The 19,999-nt window shown below is 39.1% G+C and overlaps 1 protein-coding gene across 1 annotated transcript in view; it reads left to right on the top strand.

Moving 5' to 3' along the window:
* Nucleotides 1-19,999, top strand: part of LOC143029143 (valine--tRNA ligase-like) — a 39,505-nt gene that overhangs the window by 317 nt on the left and 19,189 nt on the right. The window contains exons 1-9 of the mRNA XM_076191603.1: nt 1-309; nt 1,683-1,884; nt 5,228-5,359; nt 8,492-8,606; nt 10,466-10,694; nt 10,908-11,087; nt 17,695-17,819; nt 17,948-18,093; nt 18,729-18,982. The exon at nt 1-309 is cut by the window's left edge and continues 317 nt beyond it. Coding sequence (XP_076047718.1) covers nt 216-309; nt 1,683-1,884; nt 5,228-5,359; nt 8,492-8,606; nt 10,466-10,694; nt 10,908-11,087; nt 17,695-17,819; nt 17,948-18,093; nt 18,729-18,982 — 1,477 coding nt within the window. The 5' untranslated portion in view covers nt 1-215. The remainder of the gene's footprint in view (nt 310-1,682; nt 1,885-5,227; nt 5,360-8,491; nt 8,607-10,465; nt 10,695-10,907; nt 11,088-17,694; nt 17,820-17,947; nt 18,094-18,728; nt 18,983-19,999) is intronic.

Here is a 19,999-nt window from a genome sequence, read left to right as displayed (position 1 = left end):
GTCAACAATTATTTAATTGTCCTATGAAAAAATGACAATTTGTTTTTATCATGAGACCCAAGATTTATGACAAAAAGAGTTTGGCCTATATTAAAAGGCCAATAGCATAAAATGCCAGTTTGGCTTAAAACGGCCAAACAAACCAACTCTCCGGTGAAAAATGTGTGAATGAGATATTAGATGTACTGTAAATTTCAAATCTTGTAACACTAGATATGATCTTCAGAATGTCAAATATGTGGCGTTATAGTAATTTCAGGAGGTTACGGCCTTGTAAGAAATTTATGTCTACCGTAGGAGGAAAGCAAGGTAAGAATGATAACCATTTGATTTGGTCTATTGATTCAAAGTAATATATTGAATATAAATATTCTATTGTCATATTATTTAGGGTTATTTAAACCAGATTTGTGAGTACTTTTAAAATGCTTATGATAAGATATGATGTGGTTGTTGGGGTCTGTTTACATGTGAATATTGTGAAGCCTTATCCCTTTTCTCTAGGAACTGACACCAGTAACAGGATTGTTACTGTAAAATATTCTGGTTCAGGGTTGATACTGTTTGTTTTTATTTTGCAATCATATATGCAGATATAAAGATACACTTTAAAAATTGCGAGGATGGCAGAAAAAAACACATGACATTCACTTCCTTGCATTCATGTCAATTCACTGTAAATCTTTACTATACAGATGCGACTCAACTTACGTTTTAGTTACGTTCCAAACGGCCGAACGTAAGTTGAAAATGAACGTAAGTTGTTACTGTACTATACATCTGTAAATTCTATTACCCTATCTTATAAAACACCCCTAAATCATTAATTAAACACATAACATTGTAAAATAATAACATTAATTTCAAATAAATTAGATTCAAGCAACATAAATTGAGATGGTGGAGGAGGAGGAGGAGGAGGCAAGGCACATTCAGTCTGTCGTTTGTGCCATGTAAACAATGGACGCAGCATCATGCGTAAGTATTGTTTGAACTACGGAGAGCGCGGTAAACTAAAAAATTCACTCAAAAAATTTTTTTACAATTTTTTTTTTTTTTAGTCAGTTCAAACGTAAAATTGAAAAAACGTCAAACGAATGAACGTAAGTAGAGGAGCGTCTGTACTCAGATACTGTATAGACTTGATGTGATTTCAATTAGTGGTCTTGATAGCTGTGCAAACTAGTGTTTAACCCCAATTAACCAAAGTAAATGTTTAGTTGTGCACAACTACGCGATATAGCAATAGAAAATTAATTATTAATTTTGTGAATTATGATATATCAATGTAATATGCCATTTTATTGGCGGAAATGAAAAACAAAAAAGTTGTTAAAACAGATTTCATAAGTCACAAGATTGTGCCGGATGAATGGAATGCCATGTTTGTTTTGATAGATACCAACGATGAAGAAATGAAAGGATGATAAATTCATCTATTCTAACCTAACCAACCTAACCTAACGTGTATTTAGTAAGTCGGTACCTGTAATTTGAGGTCATCCAGATTGTCGTCGTCATCAGGGATGTTAGCGGCCTATTGTGGATTTGTGCAAGAGAGAAACAGTTTTTTTTTTTTTTTTTTTTTTTTTTTTTTTTTTTTTTTTTTTTTTTTTTTTTTTTTTTTTTTTTCCTTCTTCTTCCTCTAAGTACTCTTAGTGATTTTCTGTTTGACCTTGCAGATGTAGGAGAATTAATGGCCCCAGCCTACAACCCATGTGAAGTTGAGAAGAAGTGGTATCCTTGGTGGGAAAAAAACAACTTTTTTCGACGTGACAACGTTAATAATTGTTTTGTGATGATCCTACCACCACCCAATGTTACAGGAACTCTTCACTTAGGTCATGCCCTGACTTGCTCAGTTCAAGATGCCATAGCAAGATGGTTTGTAACTTCTTGAATGCTGTGAAATAATAATGTACAACTTATGAGATAATAATCTAGGAATTAAATCCAATGCCTGAGAGGTCTGCTCCCAAGTTATTAGTTCAAAAATTTTAACTATATTTTATGTGTATGTTTTTAATTAATGTTAATTGGTTAATGTTTATGAAATGGGTGTGTGCTTTGACTTGACCACCACACCACCCTTATGAGGTTGAAGGGCATTTGGTAAATTTGTATATATGATTTGATTGAGTGGTCAGTTAGTAATATCCATATTGTGAAGAATTCTATCTGTATGCCAAAAAGCCTCTTAACCCCTTCCATACAGTTTACAGAGTATGTTGTTGAGGCACGAGTAGATATATGAGGATGCCGGCATTGGCATCTTGATTATATTTATTTTGTAGTTGGATTGGATGGGTGTCAACCAAAATGTCTAAAACAATGAGATACAGTGATGTGGACTGGCTGGTAAGGTTATTTAATATTTGTTTAAAAAAGGATAGAGTGCCAGAGGACTGGAGGAGTGCCTATATAGTTCCACCTTACAAGGAAAAGGGGACAAGTGTGAGTAGTAGTTTCAGAGGGATCAGTTTGTTAAATGTAGTTGGGAAGGCTCATGGGAGGGTCTTGACTGAGAGGATTAGGAGAGGAACAGAGGGAGTAATTGGTGAGGAACAGTGTGGGTTTAGGACAGGTAGGGGTTGCGTAGATCAGATTTTTGTGGTAAGACAGATATGTGAGAAAGCTTTAGGAAAAGTTAAGGATGATTTTTGGGCTTTTATGGATTTGGAAAAGGATCATGACCGGGTAGACAGGAAGGCACTATGGGAGGTATTACAGATATATGGGATAGGAGAAAAACTTTTAATAGCAGTCAATAGTTTTTACAATAGTAGAAGAGCTTGTGTTAGAATCAAAAATAGAGTGAGTGGTTTGAGGTAAAGGTGGGACTTCACCAGGGATGTGTTATGTTGCCTTGGTTGTTCAATTTATATATGGATGGGGTGGTAAATGCAAGGGTATTGGGTTAGGGATTGGAGATGGTTAAAGAAAATGGAGAAAAGTGGGAGATAAGCCAGTTGTTGTTTGCTGATGACACTGCGCTTGTAGCAGGATAAGAGGAGGGATTGAGGAAGTTAGTGACAGAGTTTGGGAAGGTGTGCAAAAGAAGGAAGTTGAAGATAAATGTGGGTAAATGTAAGGTGATGAGATGTACAAGGGGAGAAAGTTGCAGCAGACTGGAAGTGGGTATTAACCCCTTCACTCCGGGCCAAAATCTCGCGGGCAGCATTAGCTGCCAGATGTGCGATGTTGCGTCATAATACTCGCATTATAAAAAATAAAGTCACCGCTGTATTGCTCGTTCTCTCTTTCACCCGTGAATTTTGATAACCATAGAAAATATGATGAAGCCAGTTTACAGAGTATGGGGGTCACGCAGGTACAACTACAATAAATATAATCAAGACGCCGACATCGGCATCCTCGCGTACCCACTTGCTCCTCATGACGCCTACATAGGCGTCACCGTATGGAAGGGGTTAAGGGAGAGAGACTGGAGGAAGTGGATAGTTTTAGGTACTTGGGTGCGAATGTGGCAGGAAGGGAAGGAGTTGGGATGGAGGTAGAATGTAGATTGAGAGAAGCAAGTAACTGCATTGGTGGGTTAAGAAATGTAATGAGAAATAGGCATTTGGGAATGGATGCTAAGAAGAGATTGTATAAAAGAATGATTGTGCCAACAGCACTATATGGGGTAGAAACATGGAACAGAAGAGAGGAGTTGTTTGAATGTGTTTGAGATGGGGGGCCTGAGAAGTATGATAGGGGTTACTAGGCTGGATAGAGTGAGAAACAAGGTGAGGAGGAGAACGGGGGTAGAAAGGAAGTTGGGAGATAGGGTTGATGAAAGAGTATTGGGATGGTTTGGACACATGGAAAGAATAAGTGAAGAAAGTATTAGTAAAAGAGGTGTGGAAGGTAAAGGTAGGAGTGAACATGAGGGGGCGACCTAGGATGAGATGGATGTGGTAAAAGGGGAATGTCTGTTAAGGAAGGATGGGAGAAGACAGAAGGGGTGAATAGAGAATGGTTATGTATGGATGATGCTGTGATGCATGAAAGGGAGTGGGTGGGGGTGAAGGAGTATGTGTGAAAAATAGATTTACATAACCTGAAGGGATTTCTCCCCATTTTCTCCATTTCTGCATGAGGGGACAGGGAAGGGTGGTTGCTGATTTAACAAAGTGGCCTTGCTGTGGAGGCTGTGTCTTTCAACACTGCTTCTGACCCAGGGCAGTGTGGAGGATACAGAGATAACCTGTCATCCAGGAGGAGCCAAGATAGGAGGGAGGGAGAGGGGTGGATGGGAGTGGAGTATGTGGGGATGGAATGGGTGGAAGTGGATTTTATGCCTTTGTTTTTTGGCTACCTCCCTTGTAAGGGTGAAAAAGCCCTTGATATATGTATGTATGTCCAATAAGGATGGTGTTGGTACATCCTGTTATATGTAAAGGAGGGACAGTAGCTAAAAAGTTATTAGCATTTATTTCTGAGTGGAAATTAGTTGAACATTTCAATAGTTTAGCAAATATATGCTCAAAAAGAAAGCTAATTTTTTTAACTACTATCCCTCCTTTCTATCACCTTATATCTTTACCACTTCCATGACTCCATCTTTTCATTATGACATTGTCCACAAGGATAGAAGTACTGGTTATTGGTGATGTTGGGTTGCCCATCTGTGGTGAGGGAAATGCTGTTTCATTTTTCTTCTTTAATTTCTGATCCTTGTCTGATACAACAACTGCTGGCAAGCCCAGAGGAAAACTGGAAGTTGCCAGATTTCCCTAGCTAAAAGTTACAGAAACCAAAAGGGGGCATTCCGTACAAAAGGGTAGCCAATAAGACACATGGTAAAATGGTTGCAATCTTGAGGGTTGACAAAAAGCGGTATCGATGTGAAGACCAATGTCTATCAGTGCAAATCTTCGGCAATGACCTTTGACCATGTTCACCTCACATCGACTTGAGTTTGTTTAGAGTCTGTCCTGTGATATATGGGGGGCCTGGCCTGGCTGCACTCAGTGTCCCGTGCTTGGCTGAGAATGCCTCTTGTTGTCATTTCATACTCAAGATGAAAGAAATCATCCGATGCCTCTCATAGATGGGGGACTTCTCTTGGCATCTCTCATATCACAGACTAGGATCAGAAATTAAAGAAGAAAAACAAAACAGTATTTCCCTCACCACAGATGGGCAACCCAACAGTGACAAAACACTATACAATACTTATTTGTTTATTCAATTATTTATTTATTTATTTATGAATACCCAGGCATCAGATGTGTGGAAAAGAGGTTGTTTGGATCCCAGGCTGTGATCATGCAGGTATTGCTACTCAGGCGGTTGTTGAGCGACATCTATGGGCCAAATCTAAAATCACCAAACATGACCTTGGAAGAGAAAGGTAAGTCTGAGGTATTGTATGAATATAAAGATCATTTGCATAGAAACATTGATATTGTAAATATTATGAAATCTTAAGGTATCTTCATTTTTGTGTATAGATTTTCCTAATTGTAGTGTATAAATGAAGTATATAAATGAATAAATGTAGTATATAAATGAAGTAGCCTTGCTGTTGATGTGCTGTGTCTTGCTGTATTGCTTCTGACCCAGGGCAATGGGCCTGATGCAGGGATGACCCATCATCCATGAGGACCCAAGATCAGAAGGAGGGAGGGGTGGGGATGAAATGGGTGGAAGTGGAGTTACACTCTACCCTCCATTTAATGGCCAAATGTGTGCAAGGACTGATCTGTTCTTGCCAAATGTAAACAGGATGGACTAGATCAGTAAATAACAGACAAATGATCGTTGTTGACAATTTGGTATGGTATACATTTATTTTTACTTTTTTATTATTATTATTATTTATTCCTGTGCCTGAAAATAACATGGTAATATTGTATTATTGATTAGTTTTAACTCACACATCAGGTAAATATGAAATAGATGAACAGGAATAAAGTTCTTTTTTGGGCAGCATGATGCAGGTACAGGTTGATGTATCACTATAAAGTATCATACGACAATGGATGAATGACTTGGATTGGACAACTGTATGCAGCAATGGACAATTGGGCCATTGTTTGGCTCTATAACCAACGGGATTTTTTGTCCGCTAAATCAAGGATATGTTGCATTGGAGTTCATTAACCACTTTCATACGGTGACGCCTACGTAGGCGTCATGAGGAGCAAGTGGGTACGCGATGATGCCGACGTCGGCGTCTTGATTATATTCATTGTAGTCGTACCTACGTAACCTCCATTCTCTCTAAACTGGCTGCATCATATTTTCTATGGTTATCAAAATTCACGGGTGAAAGAGAACAAACGATTGAGCACTGACTTTATTTTTTATAATGCGATTATTATGACGCAACATTGCACGTCGGGCAGCTAATGCTGCCAGACATGCGATGTGCCCCGGAGTGAAGAGGTTAAATGGAGGGTCATGTGTAAGCCTTTTCTCTTTGGCTACCTCCCTGGTAAGGGGGAAAGAGTCCTTGGTATATGTATGTAGTATGCATGGTTGGGTCTATACTCACAGTGTCCCATCTCTATATCTCCACTTTTCAGACTTTGCTTTGAATTAATTTATGTTGACCAGGATTGCTGCATCTTTATGGAAAGTTATGCTTTATAACACATTTTGACCAATTTGTCTTCTTTTATTTTCTACTGAAACACCACTTGTGTTTAGTTGGGCTTATAACTCCATACTGAAGTACAGTAATAGTGGAAAGTTTGGGCGCAAAATTACGGGTGCCTAACTTTTTTGCTAAACTCAAAACACACGAAAAATTCCCATTTCTGATCAAACTTTTTGCTATTTTTCAATGCTAGTGTATGTACTGTTATTTAGACGAGACAATACAGACCACTTGGCAACTCTGTTTAGTTGATCCCGGGACTACATGGTGTCAGTTTGTAAACATCTCACATGGACTAGTAATTTTTTTGCAATGGTCTCTGTTTTTGTGCTTCAATATCTCTAATGGAAAGTGTTAAAGAGCTGGGAAGAGACACAATTATTGCTATTATAACCCTCTATAAGGAGGGTTATAATAGTAAAGATATAGCCATTCATATGGGAATTGGAGTGCAGCAAGTGCAAAAGTGGACCAAGAAATTTCGAGACAGAGGAGGTGACACCATTCCTACCCCCAAGTCTCACTCTGGTCAGCCATTGAAGATATCAAATCATACTTCTAAGGTTATTAGGAGGCAGTTGGATAAAGATCCAACATTCACAGCTCAAAAACTGAAGGAAAATAACCCTGCACTGCTGTAGGACGTGTCTGTAAGATGTATTTCTGATCATTTAGCCAAAGATTTACAATATCGTAGTTGTGCTAAGGTTCTTCCCCTCTTAAGTGCAAAAAATATATGTGATCGCATAGATTTTTGCAAGAAATATAAGGATTGGACCCTAGAAGACTGGGAACAAGTATTGTGGAGTGACGAGTCAACGTTTGTGGTGTCGTCAGGCTGTAGGTCGAAGCGTGTGAGGCGCCCCAGGGGGCCGGACCCTAATGACCCACGCTATACAGCTGAAGTAGTGAAACATGCACCAAGTGTTATGGTGTGGGGGTGCTTTGCGTTTGGTGGAGTTGGCAATTTAGTGTTTCTTGAACAAAATGAGAGTGTAAATCAGCACAGTTATTTCGAGTTATTGTGTGATAACCTGCCTGAAAGTTTTGAAAATTTGGTTTATGCAGGACAGAGCTCCTGCTCATACAGTTTGGTCTGTTACCTAGTGGTTAGAGGACTGTGGTGTAGATTACTTCAAAAAGTGACCTGGGAATTCACCAGACCTAAATAGAGCACGTGTAGCATATCATTAAAAAACAACTTCAGGAATGTGACGTTTCAACTGTAGTGAAGCTAAAAATAGAAATACAGGATATTTGGGGTAATACTATTCCCAACACAGAAAAACTGGCAAGTTGCATCCCAGCACATTTGGAGAAGGTCTTCAAGCTTAAAGGAAAAGTGTTTGGTAAATAAGGTTTGTGATGAGCTGTTTAAATGTTTACATTCATCTCTCGTCGATTTGCGCCCAAATTTTCCGTGAACCAGTCACAAATAATTTTTCTATGTTTGGAGACTTTTAAACAACCCCTGTGGAGGTACTTGGCCTTCATTTTTAGTTAGAGATTAATCTTCACTCAAGAAAAGGAAAAGAATGCTGGTCACTTAATTTCCATCATCCCGCTATTCTACTATCCTCTTTGAATCTCTGCTTTACCAGTTCTGTGACTTAACCTCTGATGCAGTGTTGTCTCCAAGGATAGAAGCAAGCACTAGATTTTGCTGACAAAATATTCTATTCTTTTTTCATGTTCTTGTAGTAGGGGAATAAGAATGCTATAACCATTCTTCCCTTGTATGTTGTAAAAGACAGTGAAATGGAATGGAGTGAGGAGATGAGTAGTTCCCCTGTCCGTATTTTTATCTTTACATTGGAGAAAAGTCCAGTAGTACATACATAATTTGAGGTGTAAGTTCTTTGAATTCTTTTTTCTTTGCAGGTTTGTGGCTGAAGTGTGGAAATGGAAGGAAGAGAAGGGCTCCACAATTTATGACCAGATGAGGCAGCTTGGTGTGTCTATAGACTGGGATCGTGCAGCTTTTACTATGGATCCTGTAAGTTGTAACCGAGTGCCACTCATCCATTGTTTGTATAGGTTTCTCCACCTGGAAACTTCAGCCCTTTGACAGCTAGTGATGATCTCTGAACCTTTTCATAGATTTCTCATGGAATACATCTTGTACTGTTGCATGTGATGTGCAAGTCTCAGGCTGGTTCTGTATCACATGCTAGAAACCAATGATGGGTACCTGCAAAATAGATGTCAGAGAGAATCACTTTGCTGCCATCTGTCTTTCATACCCTTTAACACCCTCCCCTCCATGGATTCCATAGTACTTGTGTGATGTTTGTGAGAAGTGTGCTGGTGGACTGGCCTTCCTTAAATCCATGTTGGTTTGAATAGGTGGAATAATTAGATATGTTTATTTTTGTGATTATTCTTTCCATCATCGTGGATATGGTGAATAATAGAATAGTCTGTAGGATGCTGGGTTTTCTGGTGGTTTGTTTACTTTTGATATGGGTATAGTATGTCAAAACCTAATTTTGACAGATTTTTGACTCATTATGACACATTTTGATAATTTTACACAGCCCAAAGGGATTTCTGCCCATCTTCTCTTTTTCTGCATGAGGGGACGGAGAGGGGGCTTACCAGTTAAGTGAAATGGCCTTGCTGTGGATGTGCTGTGTCCTGCTGGATTGCTTTTGACTCAGGGCAGTGGGCAAGATGTAGGGATGACCTGTCATTCAAGAGGTGCCAAGAAAAGAGGGAGGGATGGAGGGGTGGTGAATGGGAGTGGAATATGTGGGGATTAAATGGGTGGGAGTGGAGTTATGCCTTTTGACTTTGACTAGCTTCCTTGTAAGAGGGGAAAAGCCCTTGGTATTTGTATTTATGTATGTATTATACGTATTCTTGAATTTTGTTGTACAGTCAGGATTGGTTGAAAGTATTAGGAAAGAGGAGATCTATTGGCCATTTACAGAATCATGAAAGGCATGGAAGTCCTCGACAGAGAAGACTTATTAAAGTGGGATAAAAGAAAAACAAAGGGACATGAAAAGAAACTCAAAAAGGATAGTTATAAAAGAGATCTAAAAAAAAAGATAGTTTGCCACACAGTGGTGGATGTCTGGAACAAATTAGATGAAACAATAGTGTGTGCAAACACCATACAAGAATTTAAGAATAAACTAGATGCTGAGAGATATAAAGACAGGTCACTACAAGCATAGCTCTCCTTCCCGTATAATACAACTAGATAAATACACACATACATACATGCATTTTTTCTTTCTTTTTTCTATAACCTTTATCATAGTGCTTGCTCAATGATGAAGTGGAAGCACTAAGCTAGAGAAAAGGAGCCTTGATAAATGGTTCCTTTTCTTCAGTCTAATGCAGTGGTTCTTAACCTTGTTGGAGGTACTGAACCCCGCAAGTTTCATGCATGCATTCACCAAACCCTTCGTAGTTGATTTTTTTTTCTTTTCTTTTTTTTTTTCTTTCTTTTTTTTTCAAATTCAAAACATAGGAACTATATACTGTATTAGTGCACAAACTGTACCATGGATCATTTGCACACAAAATCACTGTGTTCAAAGAACAAAGCCAACAAAGCATGAATTTCACATAAAACAAAAACATAATGAATATGTACTGCAAATCAATGGGACTTTTGCTGTTGCCTCACAGAGACAATTTCAGAAATGTGCCGAACCCCGAAAACTGACTCACCGAACCCCTGGGGTTCGATTGAACCCAGGTTAAGAAACACTGGTCTAATGTATATTTGCCTCTCAGATAAAATCACTGGATGTTAGCAAGAAAAACTGATAAATATATTGTCATACTGAATATGTAATCACTGAATGTGTATTCAGTTTTGTTTCATTTCCTTGGTTACAGCACATGAACAAAGCAGTAACAGAGGCTTTCATTCGTCTTCACGACCAAGGCCTAATCTATCGAAGTAACTCCTTGGTGAATTGGTGTTGTTCACTCCAGTCAGCCATTTCTGATATTGAAGTTGAACATTTGACCCTCACAGAGCCCACAGATGTCAGGGTTCCAGGTTTCCAGCATCCAGTCACATTTGGCAAGATGTATGATTTTGCTTATCAGGTCATAGGATCAGGTAAGGGTTTATTTGTAGAGTTGGTAAATTGAAGGTATAAGATACAATAAGATAAAAACATTATAGATATCTTTTTATCTCTTTCTGATCTCTTTTTTTTTCATGGTTTCCTCCTCTTTTATGTTCTTGTAGGATATTTTGGCTATTGGAAGTGGTCAGTAAAGTATTCATTTGCAATAAGTACATTGGTGCCAACCTGCTTCTTTTTTCTAGATAAAGAGGTGGTTGTAAGTACAACAAGACCTGAGACTATGCTTGGTGATACAGCTGTAATGGTTCACCCAGATGACAGCAGATACCAGGAATTGATAGGATCCCAAGTTATGCATCCTTTTCGTAAGGAGCCCATTCCAGTTATTGCTGATTCACATGTTGACTACAATATTGGTACAGGTAATGGTTACAATGCATTTATTTTTCTTACATTGTTTTCTTACAATACCCATCCAATAACAGAGTCTTTAGATGGGTGTGGGATGGGTGTAAGGTGGATGTATGCTTTTTAACATGGCCAACCCTTTCAAAAGGGCAAAAAAAGCCTTTTGATATATACAGGGTGTATACAGTAGTTTCATTTTTTAGGGTCACAAAAAAAAGTCACAATTTAGTTGAAAATGCATTTATTGCAAAAAAGAAAACGGACTGTATTAACACACTACTGGTGTTCCATTACTTGATGAATCTGCCCTTGGCATCAATGACATACTCAACACACCCTCGAAACCTGGCACAGGCCTTCTTCGTGACCTCCTTGGAGAGATTGGTGAAGACAACTTTGATATGACTGATCAGATCATCCTTACTCTTGCATGGGGTGCAGTTAGTATCTCACTCAACTGAGCCCCATACAAAATAGTCCAAAGAGTTGAGGTCAGGTGAGTTAGGGGGCCACACATCAGGGGCAACAAAGTCAAAGAAATTGTTGGAGAGCCATTTCTGAGATTTTCTAGAGGTGTGACATGGTGCCGAGTCCTGTTGCCACATGTAGGGTCTACCAGCAGCTACTTCCTCAATCCACAGCTTCACATGGGTCTGTAGGACATCGATGTACACTTTGGTGCTCACCCTGAGCCCCTGGGGAAAGAAGAATGGGGGCATGACTTGGCCCTCACTGCAGACTACCCCAAACACCATGACAGTTGCAGGAAACTTGGTTTTCATGACTCTTGGCACATCCTTGGGACAGACAGCCAACCACCTGTTGTTCTGAGAGGTGTGGGTCTGGTCTTGGCAGTTCTTTTCATCTAAAAAGAACCAGAGCATGTTGTTCTCCACAGGGTGCTTCAGTTTGTTGAGCATCTTCTTACTCTTCTTCAAATGGTTCTCCTGCATCTTTGCAGAGAGGAATTGACCCTTACACATCTTGTATGCCTTGTATCTGATATCTTCATGCAAACACTTCCTTATGGTGCCCTCAGACACTTCCAGCTCTCTGCCAATGGACCTCATAGACCAGCTGGGGTCATCATCAACCATGGCTTGCAATTGAATGACAAATTTGGCATCCCTGATGGTGTCCGATCGTTGAGAAAGATGTTTCCTCTTGGCATCACCTTCATAATAATAGTCAGAAGAAATCAACCCCCTCCTGACAGTCCTGACGAACTGTTAAGTTACTTTTAGCAATTCTGAGAGCTTGCTACTGCAGTGTCCAGCAGAGATTAACATAAGTACTGCATGCCTTTTTCATAGATGAGGAAATGTAAAGCTCTCCATGGTGTTAGCTCTCCAAGATTTTGTTATTAAATTCAGTTCAATTGTCTGAAACTAAAATCATAGGTGTAGTGAAATTACAGTTTATCTGATCATAGATTACTGAAGCAATTATTTCAGCTCTCTTATTTGGAATGGGTTGTAAAATACAAAATCTTGAAAGATAATCAATAGCAACAAATACATATTTATATCCATTTTCTTTAGGTAACTCCAATGTATCTATATGAACTCTTAAGGTTTCTGCTGGATGGGATATGATAACATCAAAGCAGGTTTAGGTGTATTTCCTTTCATCTTAGCACATTTCAAACAATTATCTATATAATCATATATATCTTTCTTCATACCTGGCCAAAAGTATTTAAGTTGTGCTTGTCTATAAGATTTATCCTTTCCTGGATGTCAACTACAATCACTATTGTAAAGTAACTTTAATACCTCTTGTACAAGAGTTTTTGGAGTTACCAACTGATTCACTAGGCCCCTAGAAATGTCTTTCCACTTACAACCATTTTCTATACAAAGGCCATTATTCAAATGAAATTCCTCTAATGCCCCTTTAGTAGTTTTTGGAGGATTACCTCTTGGGTTCATCAAATATTGGGCTACTTTTTCCCAAGTCTTATCTTTTCTTTGTTCCCTAATTATCATTTCCTCATCTAATCTTATTAACTCATCTATACTACAGACATAATTGATCAATCCTGTCATTGGATGGCTAATATTTCTAGATAGTGCATCTGCTGCAACATTCTTTCTACCCAAAATATATACAAAACTAACCTCATAACACTGAAGTGTAGCAAACCACTTTGCTAGTTTGTCCCTAAGATTCTTATGCATAAATAAGTTCTGAATAGCTGCATGATCAGTCCACACTCTGATTGGATATCCCAGTATCATATCTCTAAACTTTCTAATGAATATATCACTGCTAAGGATTCTCTTTCTGCTACAGAATAGTTTCTCTCTGCACTATTACAAAGTCTAGATGTGTAAGCTATCGGTTTCAACATTCCATTTCTCTCTTGCATCAATATGCCTCCTAACCCTACATCAGAAGCATCAGTACAAAGAATGAACTCCATATCATAATCAGGAAATATGAGAACTGGAGAACTAATAAGTTTATCTTTCAACTTGTCAAAAGCTTACTGTTGTGCAGGTCCCCACATGAACTTTGAAACTTTACTCAGCAAAGAACTTAACCACTTCCATACGGTGACGCCTACGTAGGCGTCATGAGGAGCAAGTGGGTGCGCGATGATGCCGATGTCGGCGTCTTGATTATATTTATTGTAGTCGTACCTACGTAACCTCCATTCTCTCTAAACTGGCTTCATCATATTTTCTATGGTTATCAAAATTTACGGGTGAAAGAGAACGAACGATTGAGCACTGACTATATTTTTTATAATGCTATTATTATGACGCAACATCGCACGTTGGGCAGCTAATGCTGCCAGACGTGCGATGTGCCCCGGAGTGAAGAGGTTAATGGATTAAATATGCATATCCCTGGATAAATTTCCTATAATATCCTGTCCCAAGAAACTTCTAACTTTTAATCCATTGTTCAGAACTAGATACTTCTTTACAGCATCTACCTTTGAATATATTGTACTAAGTCCACGCCTGTCTATTTTATGTCCCAAATGAATAACACTGTCCTGCAAAAACTTACATTTTTCAAGTTTCACTTTCAATCCTGCTTCAGCTAGTCTTGAGAATACCAAATCTAATTTCTTAAAGTGCTCAGCTGCTGTTTGAGAAACTATTAAAATACATACATATACCAAGGCTTTTTCCCCCTTACAAGGGAGGTAGCCAAAAAGGAAAAGGCATAAAATCATTCCCACCCATTCCATCCCTGAATACACTCCACACCCCTCCACCCTCCCTCTCATCTTAGCACTGGCACTGTTTCCTAACCCATCAAGAACTGTATTCATTAATCTCATGTAAGTTAATAGACTATTACATAACCCAAATGGCATTCATTTGAATGCATAGTGTCCCATTGGTGTAGAAAAGGCTGTGAATTCTTATGAGTCTTCATGTAACTCGATCTGCCAGAAAGCAGACTTGATATCTGTAGTGCTAAAATAGTAGGTTCTAGTTGATTTTTGTATTTCTCTCCCAAATCTGTTTCTTCCTGAATTGAGCAGGTTGATGAAATTGGTGATTCCACCTCCTCAGTACTGTCATTTCAAATCTTTATGGGTTTTGTACAAACTTGAAAACATCCTGTTTGTGTACCTTTTCTTAAGACTACGTCTTTATTCAAAGTACTAATTACTAATATTTCTACCATGTTCTTGTTTGTCTTATAAATCTCTAAGTCCAATTTCAAACCTTTTATCCTAATTGATTCTGGGGATGGTTAAAATTTCAGTCTACAGCGACTCCTCTCAACTCCATTTCTACCCTGTTAATTGCTCTGGAGTGTAATAATGTCAACTTTATTATGCCACCTTCCACAAGTAGCAAAGCTTTGTTTGAAGTTGATGAATTAGTAATTTCTGGGATTTCTTGAACATCTTAGTTGGGTTCACTATATGAGACTTATTTTCTTTTGGTCTGAACCGAGAGTAAAGTAAAGAGAAAGAAAATCTACAGTGAAATATACACTTTATTTTGGGGGAAAGATAATGTGTACAGCTTATCATTCACAAAACTAAACTAGTAGGATCCATGACACTGCTTTTCTCTCACAAAACTAAACAAACAAGATTCATGGCACTGCTTTTCATTCACAAAACTAAACTGATAGGATCCATGGAACTGCTTTTCATTCACAAAACTAAATTAATAGAATCCATGGCACTGCTTTTCATTCACAAAACTGAAGTAATAGAATCCATGGCACTGTTTTTCATTCACAAGACTAAATTAATGGGATCCATGGTGCTGCTTCTCATTTACCAGTTTGTTAAATCGTGGAATAATTGTGGTAAGGCTGCATCTCATATCATGCTCGGGGTTAAACTTGTTCCTTGACTTAATTTTTATATGAAAGCTGAGAATCCGTGCTTGCAAAGGTATGTTGTTACAAATGGGAGCAGCACTTTTACTGCCTCAACTCCTACAGTAGACTTCTCTTTCTTTACCTGAATCCAGAATTCAGAAAGAGATACTTCCTTGAAGAGGTCCTTCAACAACTTTTCATTTTGAACTTCAATAAGTTGGCCTGGGAGTCCGGGAACATTTTCTGGTAGGTCTTCAATGTTTATGTTGAAAGGATTTCTCACCCAGGATTGGGCTCAAATGTGTTCTTCTGGAACTTGCCTGTCAAACTCTGAAAGCAGAGAATTTTCCTGTGTCCCCGCAACACATCAAAATTGATCTTGTGACCCATAGTTTGAAACCACTGGTACAGGGTTATATCAAGATAATTCAAATTGGCTGCATAGGTATATATTTACATTATCTACTTGAGTTACATTTTGACTTTCATCAATCATACAGTGACATTCTATGATTTAAAGATCTAACAAATTGTATGTGATAATCAGCAAAGTTTCAAACACACACTTGAACCCCCCCCCCCCACACACACACACACACACCCATCCAGTCAGCCATGGGTGTGTCATGTTGCCATGGCTGTTCATTGTGTACATGGATGGGGTAGTGCAAGCGGTAGATGCGAGGGTAATGGGCAGGAGATTGGAGATGGATAGAGATACTGGAGAGAAATGAGAGGTGAGCAAAGTGTTTGTAGATGACACTACTATTGTGGCAGGGTCAGAAGAGGGATTAAGGCAGTTAGTGATAGAGTTTGGGAATGTATGCAATAGGAGAAATTTTAACCACTTCAGTACAACTCAAATTTCCATGTGCAGCATAGGCTGCCAAATGTATGATTCATCACTCTACTTGCATTATAAAGTATAAAATCACTGCTGTATTACTTGTTCTCTTTTACTCTGAGTGATAATAAACACAGAAAATGTGATCAAACCAGTTCACAGAATCTGGGGGTAACTCATGTACAACTGCAAAAAAATATATATTATCAAGATGCCAATGCTGGTATCTTTGTGTACCTATTTACTCCTCATGACACGAACATGGGCGTCATCGTACCGAAGGGGTTAAGGTAAATGTGGGTAAAAGGTGATGAGATGTACAAAGGGAGAGGATGACAGTGAGTTGCAAGTGAGTCGTCAGAGAGAGAGGCTGGAGGAAGTGGACAATTTTAAGTATTTGGGGTCATGTGGCAGGAGATGAGGAGTAGGGGTGGAGGTAAACTCTTGATTGAGTGAGGCAAGTAAATGTCTTGGGGGATTGAAAAGTGTCATAAGAAATAGGTATCTGGGAATGGATGTAAAGAGAAGATTATATGAAGGGGTGATCATACCTACAACACTGTATGAGGCAACAACTCAGAATTGAGAGGCAGAAAAGAGAAGTTTAAATATGTTTGAGAGGAAGTGTCTGAGAAAAATGGTATGGATTACAAGGCTGGATAGAGAAATGAGGTAAGGAGGAGAGCTGGGGTGGAAAAGGAGATGGCAGATAGGGTTGATGAAAGAGTATTGGGATGGTTTTGACACATGGAAAGAATGATCAAAGAAAGAGCTGTGGAAAGCAAAAGTGGATGGAGTGAACTTGAAGGGACAACTGAGGATGGATGGGATGAAAGGGGGCTTTGAGCAAGAGTGAAATGTCTGTTGAAAAAGGAAGGGAGAAGGCTGGGGATAGTGGTGAGTAAAGGATGGTTGTGTATGGATGATATTTTGATGCAACCTGAAGGGATTTCTCCCGATATTCTCTGTTTTCCACATGAGGGGATTGGGAGGTGGGATCACCATGTAAGTGAAGCAGCCCTTCTGTGGATGTGTTGTATTTTGCTGTATTGCCTCTGACCTGGGCAGTGGACAGGGATGACCTTTCATCCACAAGGAACTAAGACAAAAGAGAAACCAGGATAGTTGATGGGAGTGGATGCATACTTTTGATATGGCTACCTCGTTTATAAGTAGAAGAAACCCTTGATATATAGATAGGTAGATAGATGATTTTTTTCAATATATATGATGGATGGTGATGATATGGTTTAATATCACAAACTCTCCCCTATTGGGAGGCAAGGATGGTGCCCTTTACAGAGGACTTTGTAGCAAGAAATTTAATGAAACATGTCCTTGGTTCAATTTTGCCGGTGGCAGGGTTTGAATTGCCATCCCCTCGTCCTTTGCCACAAGTAACGACACCCTAACCCACTCAGCCAGTAAAGTTTTCTTCAACATATATATAACCTTGAATTTTTCTCTTGCAGGAGCAGTCAAGGTCACACCAGCCCATGACCAGAATGATTTTATGGTTGGCAAGAGGCACAGCTTGGTTGAACTGAATATTTTTGATGATGAAGGACATATATGTGATTCAGTTTCAGAGTTTGAGGTAATTTTTTATCATCTTAGTATTCTGATTTAGTGAGTATGGCATTTGAAAAATACTAATTAGTGTATTATTATTATTATTTTTTTAATATCCTAATGATTTCTATACTTTTGTCTTTTCCATCAAAGGGCATGCATAGATTTGATGCAAGGAAGGCTATTTTGGAAGGTCTTTCAAAATTAGGGTTGAACCGGGGAAGCAAGGACCATGCCATGGTTTTGCCTGTTTGTAGTCGAACTAGAGATGTTATTGAACCTCGTCTGAAACCTCAATGGTAAGTTAACAAGATTTGTAGCACATTATTACAGCTGTAGCTGTTGGGACCTACTTTGGAAGTATTGTGTTTCACTGCATTGCCTCTGACACGAATGGTGTGGCAGAGGACAGGGATGATCCTTCATCCACAAAGTACTAAGATGGGAGGGACAGTAAATTGGTATTTGGGATGAGTATAGTTTGGGTATGTGCTTTGACTTGGCCATCCTTCTTTTAAAAGGGAGAAGGCCTATAGGTATAAGTATGTATGTATTACAATTTCTTATTATTAATAGATTAAACTATTCCTCATAAGTGAATGTGTGTGTGTTTGTACAAAAAAGTATTATACAGTGGAGTCCCTCAAAGAACAGTACTTTCACCATTGCTGTTTAATCTCTTCATGAGTGATCTCTCAGCTCCAGAACTAGAACCAAACACCAGTGTTCTCATTTGCAGATGAGTGTATGTGTGTGTTTCTCCTTTATCTTCTTCTAGTAGTTTGCATCTGCCTTGCATAGTAAAGAATTAAAGAATAGGTCTTGGGTCTATTTTGCTAACAAATTAGAACTTTCATACATCTGCAATTTTTGTGTGTAACAAAACATAAGAGGTAGTAGCGTACTTGAGTAACTAAGATAATATAGTCCACAGGTTTATCAACTGCCAGGAAATGGCTGCAGAAGCCCTGAAAGTGGTTGAGGGTGGAGAACTACAGTTGTTCCCAGAGGAGCACAAAGTAAAGTGGCGGAGTTGGCTGGAAAATGTTCGTGATTGGTGTGTTTCAAGACAACTTTGGTGGGGTCATCGCATTCCCATGTACAAAGTGATAAGTTCTTCAGGCTCCTGTGTGTGGGTAGCAGCAAAAAACAAGAAAGATGCACAAGAGAAAGCTGCCAATGAACAAGGTGAGTTGAATAGTATTTTTGTGCCCACTCATACATTGAACATAGTGGTATGCAGAACCAGGGATGTGAACATGCTAGTGGTGGTCCTGCAAGATGAACAGAAGAGAGAATCAACTCCCTACTGCCCATTCTCAAAACCCATTAACTATCTCACTTCCTTCTGGATGTGCAACCCCTAGAGGCTGACATTCAGTTTCCAAACCAGGCTTAAGATCTCTCACTCTCAACTTCAATTGTATTTCCTCCACCCCTCATATTAGGAGAGCTGACTGCTCCCCTCCTCCTATTATTATCAACTAGTAACAAAAAGAGGGGAAGGAAGAAGACAGAATATAGGGGTGAGTGGAGAATGATTGTGTATGGATGATGCTGTTATGCATGGAAGTGAGTGAGTGGGAGATAGGGTGGTGAGGGAGTATGTGTGAATGATATTTTGAGGCAGTCCAGAGGGGTTTCTCCCTGTCTTTTCTTTTTATGCATGAGAGGACGGAGAGGGGGGTCACTGATTAAATAAACCTGCCTTGCTGTGGATGTGCTGTGTCTTTCTACATTGCTTCTGACCCAGGGCAGTGGGAGGAGCCAAGAAAAGAGGGAGTGAAGGGGGTGAATGGGAGTAGAGTATGTGGAGATGCAATGGGTAGGAGTGAATTTTATGCCTTTGTTTTTGGCTACCTCCCTTGTAAGAGGGAAAAAGCCATTAAAATATGTATATGTATGTAAGAAAGAAACCATCCCACATTAATACAATCCAGACAACCACCCAGAATTTCTATGAGAGGGCTTAAGGACTGTTGCCAGCCACTGTGGGGCTGCTGGTTTCCATTTAGTGAAACTTAAGGTATCAATTATTATTTCTGGTATGCTGTACTGATTTTGTTCTAGGTAATGCCATATTGCTCTGTATTGTTGGGTGGTACACCACAATCCAAATGGTGTCTTCTTTCATCAATTACCTGAGTGATTAAATTGCTGGATAAAATCCTGTGACATCCAGAATACTTGTATCTTCCACTTCTT

This window comes from Oratosquilla oratoria, chromosome 10 (genome assembly GCF_046742065.1).
Source record: "Oratosquilla oratoria isolate Oo_2021 chromosome 10, ASM4674206v1, whole genome shotgun sequence".
Lineage (NCBI taxonomy): Eukaryota > Metazoa > Arthropoda > Malacostraca > Stomatopoda > Squillidae > Oratosquilla > Oratosquilla oratoria.
This window is presented reverse-complemented; position numbering and strand designations above follow the sequence as displayed.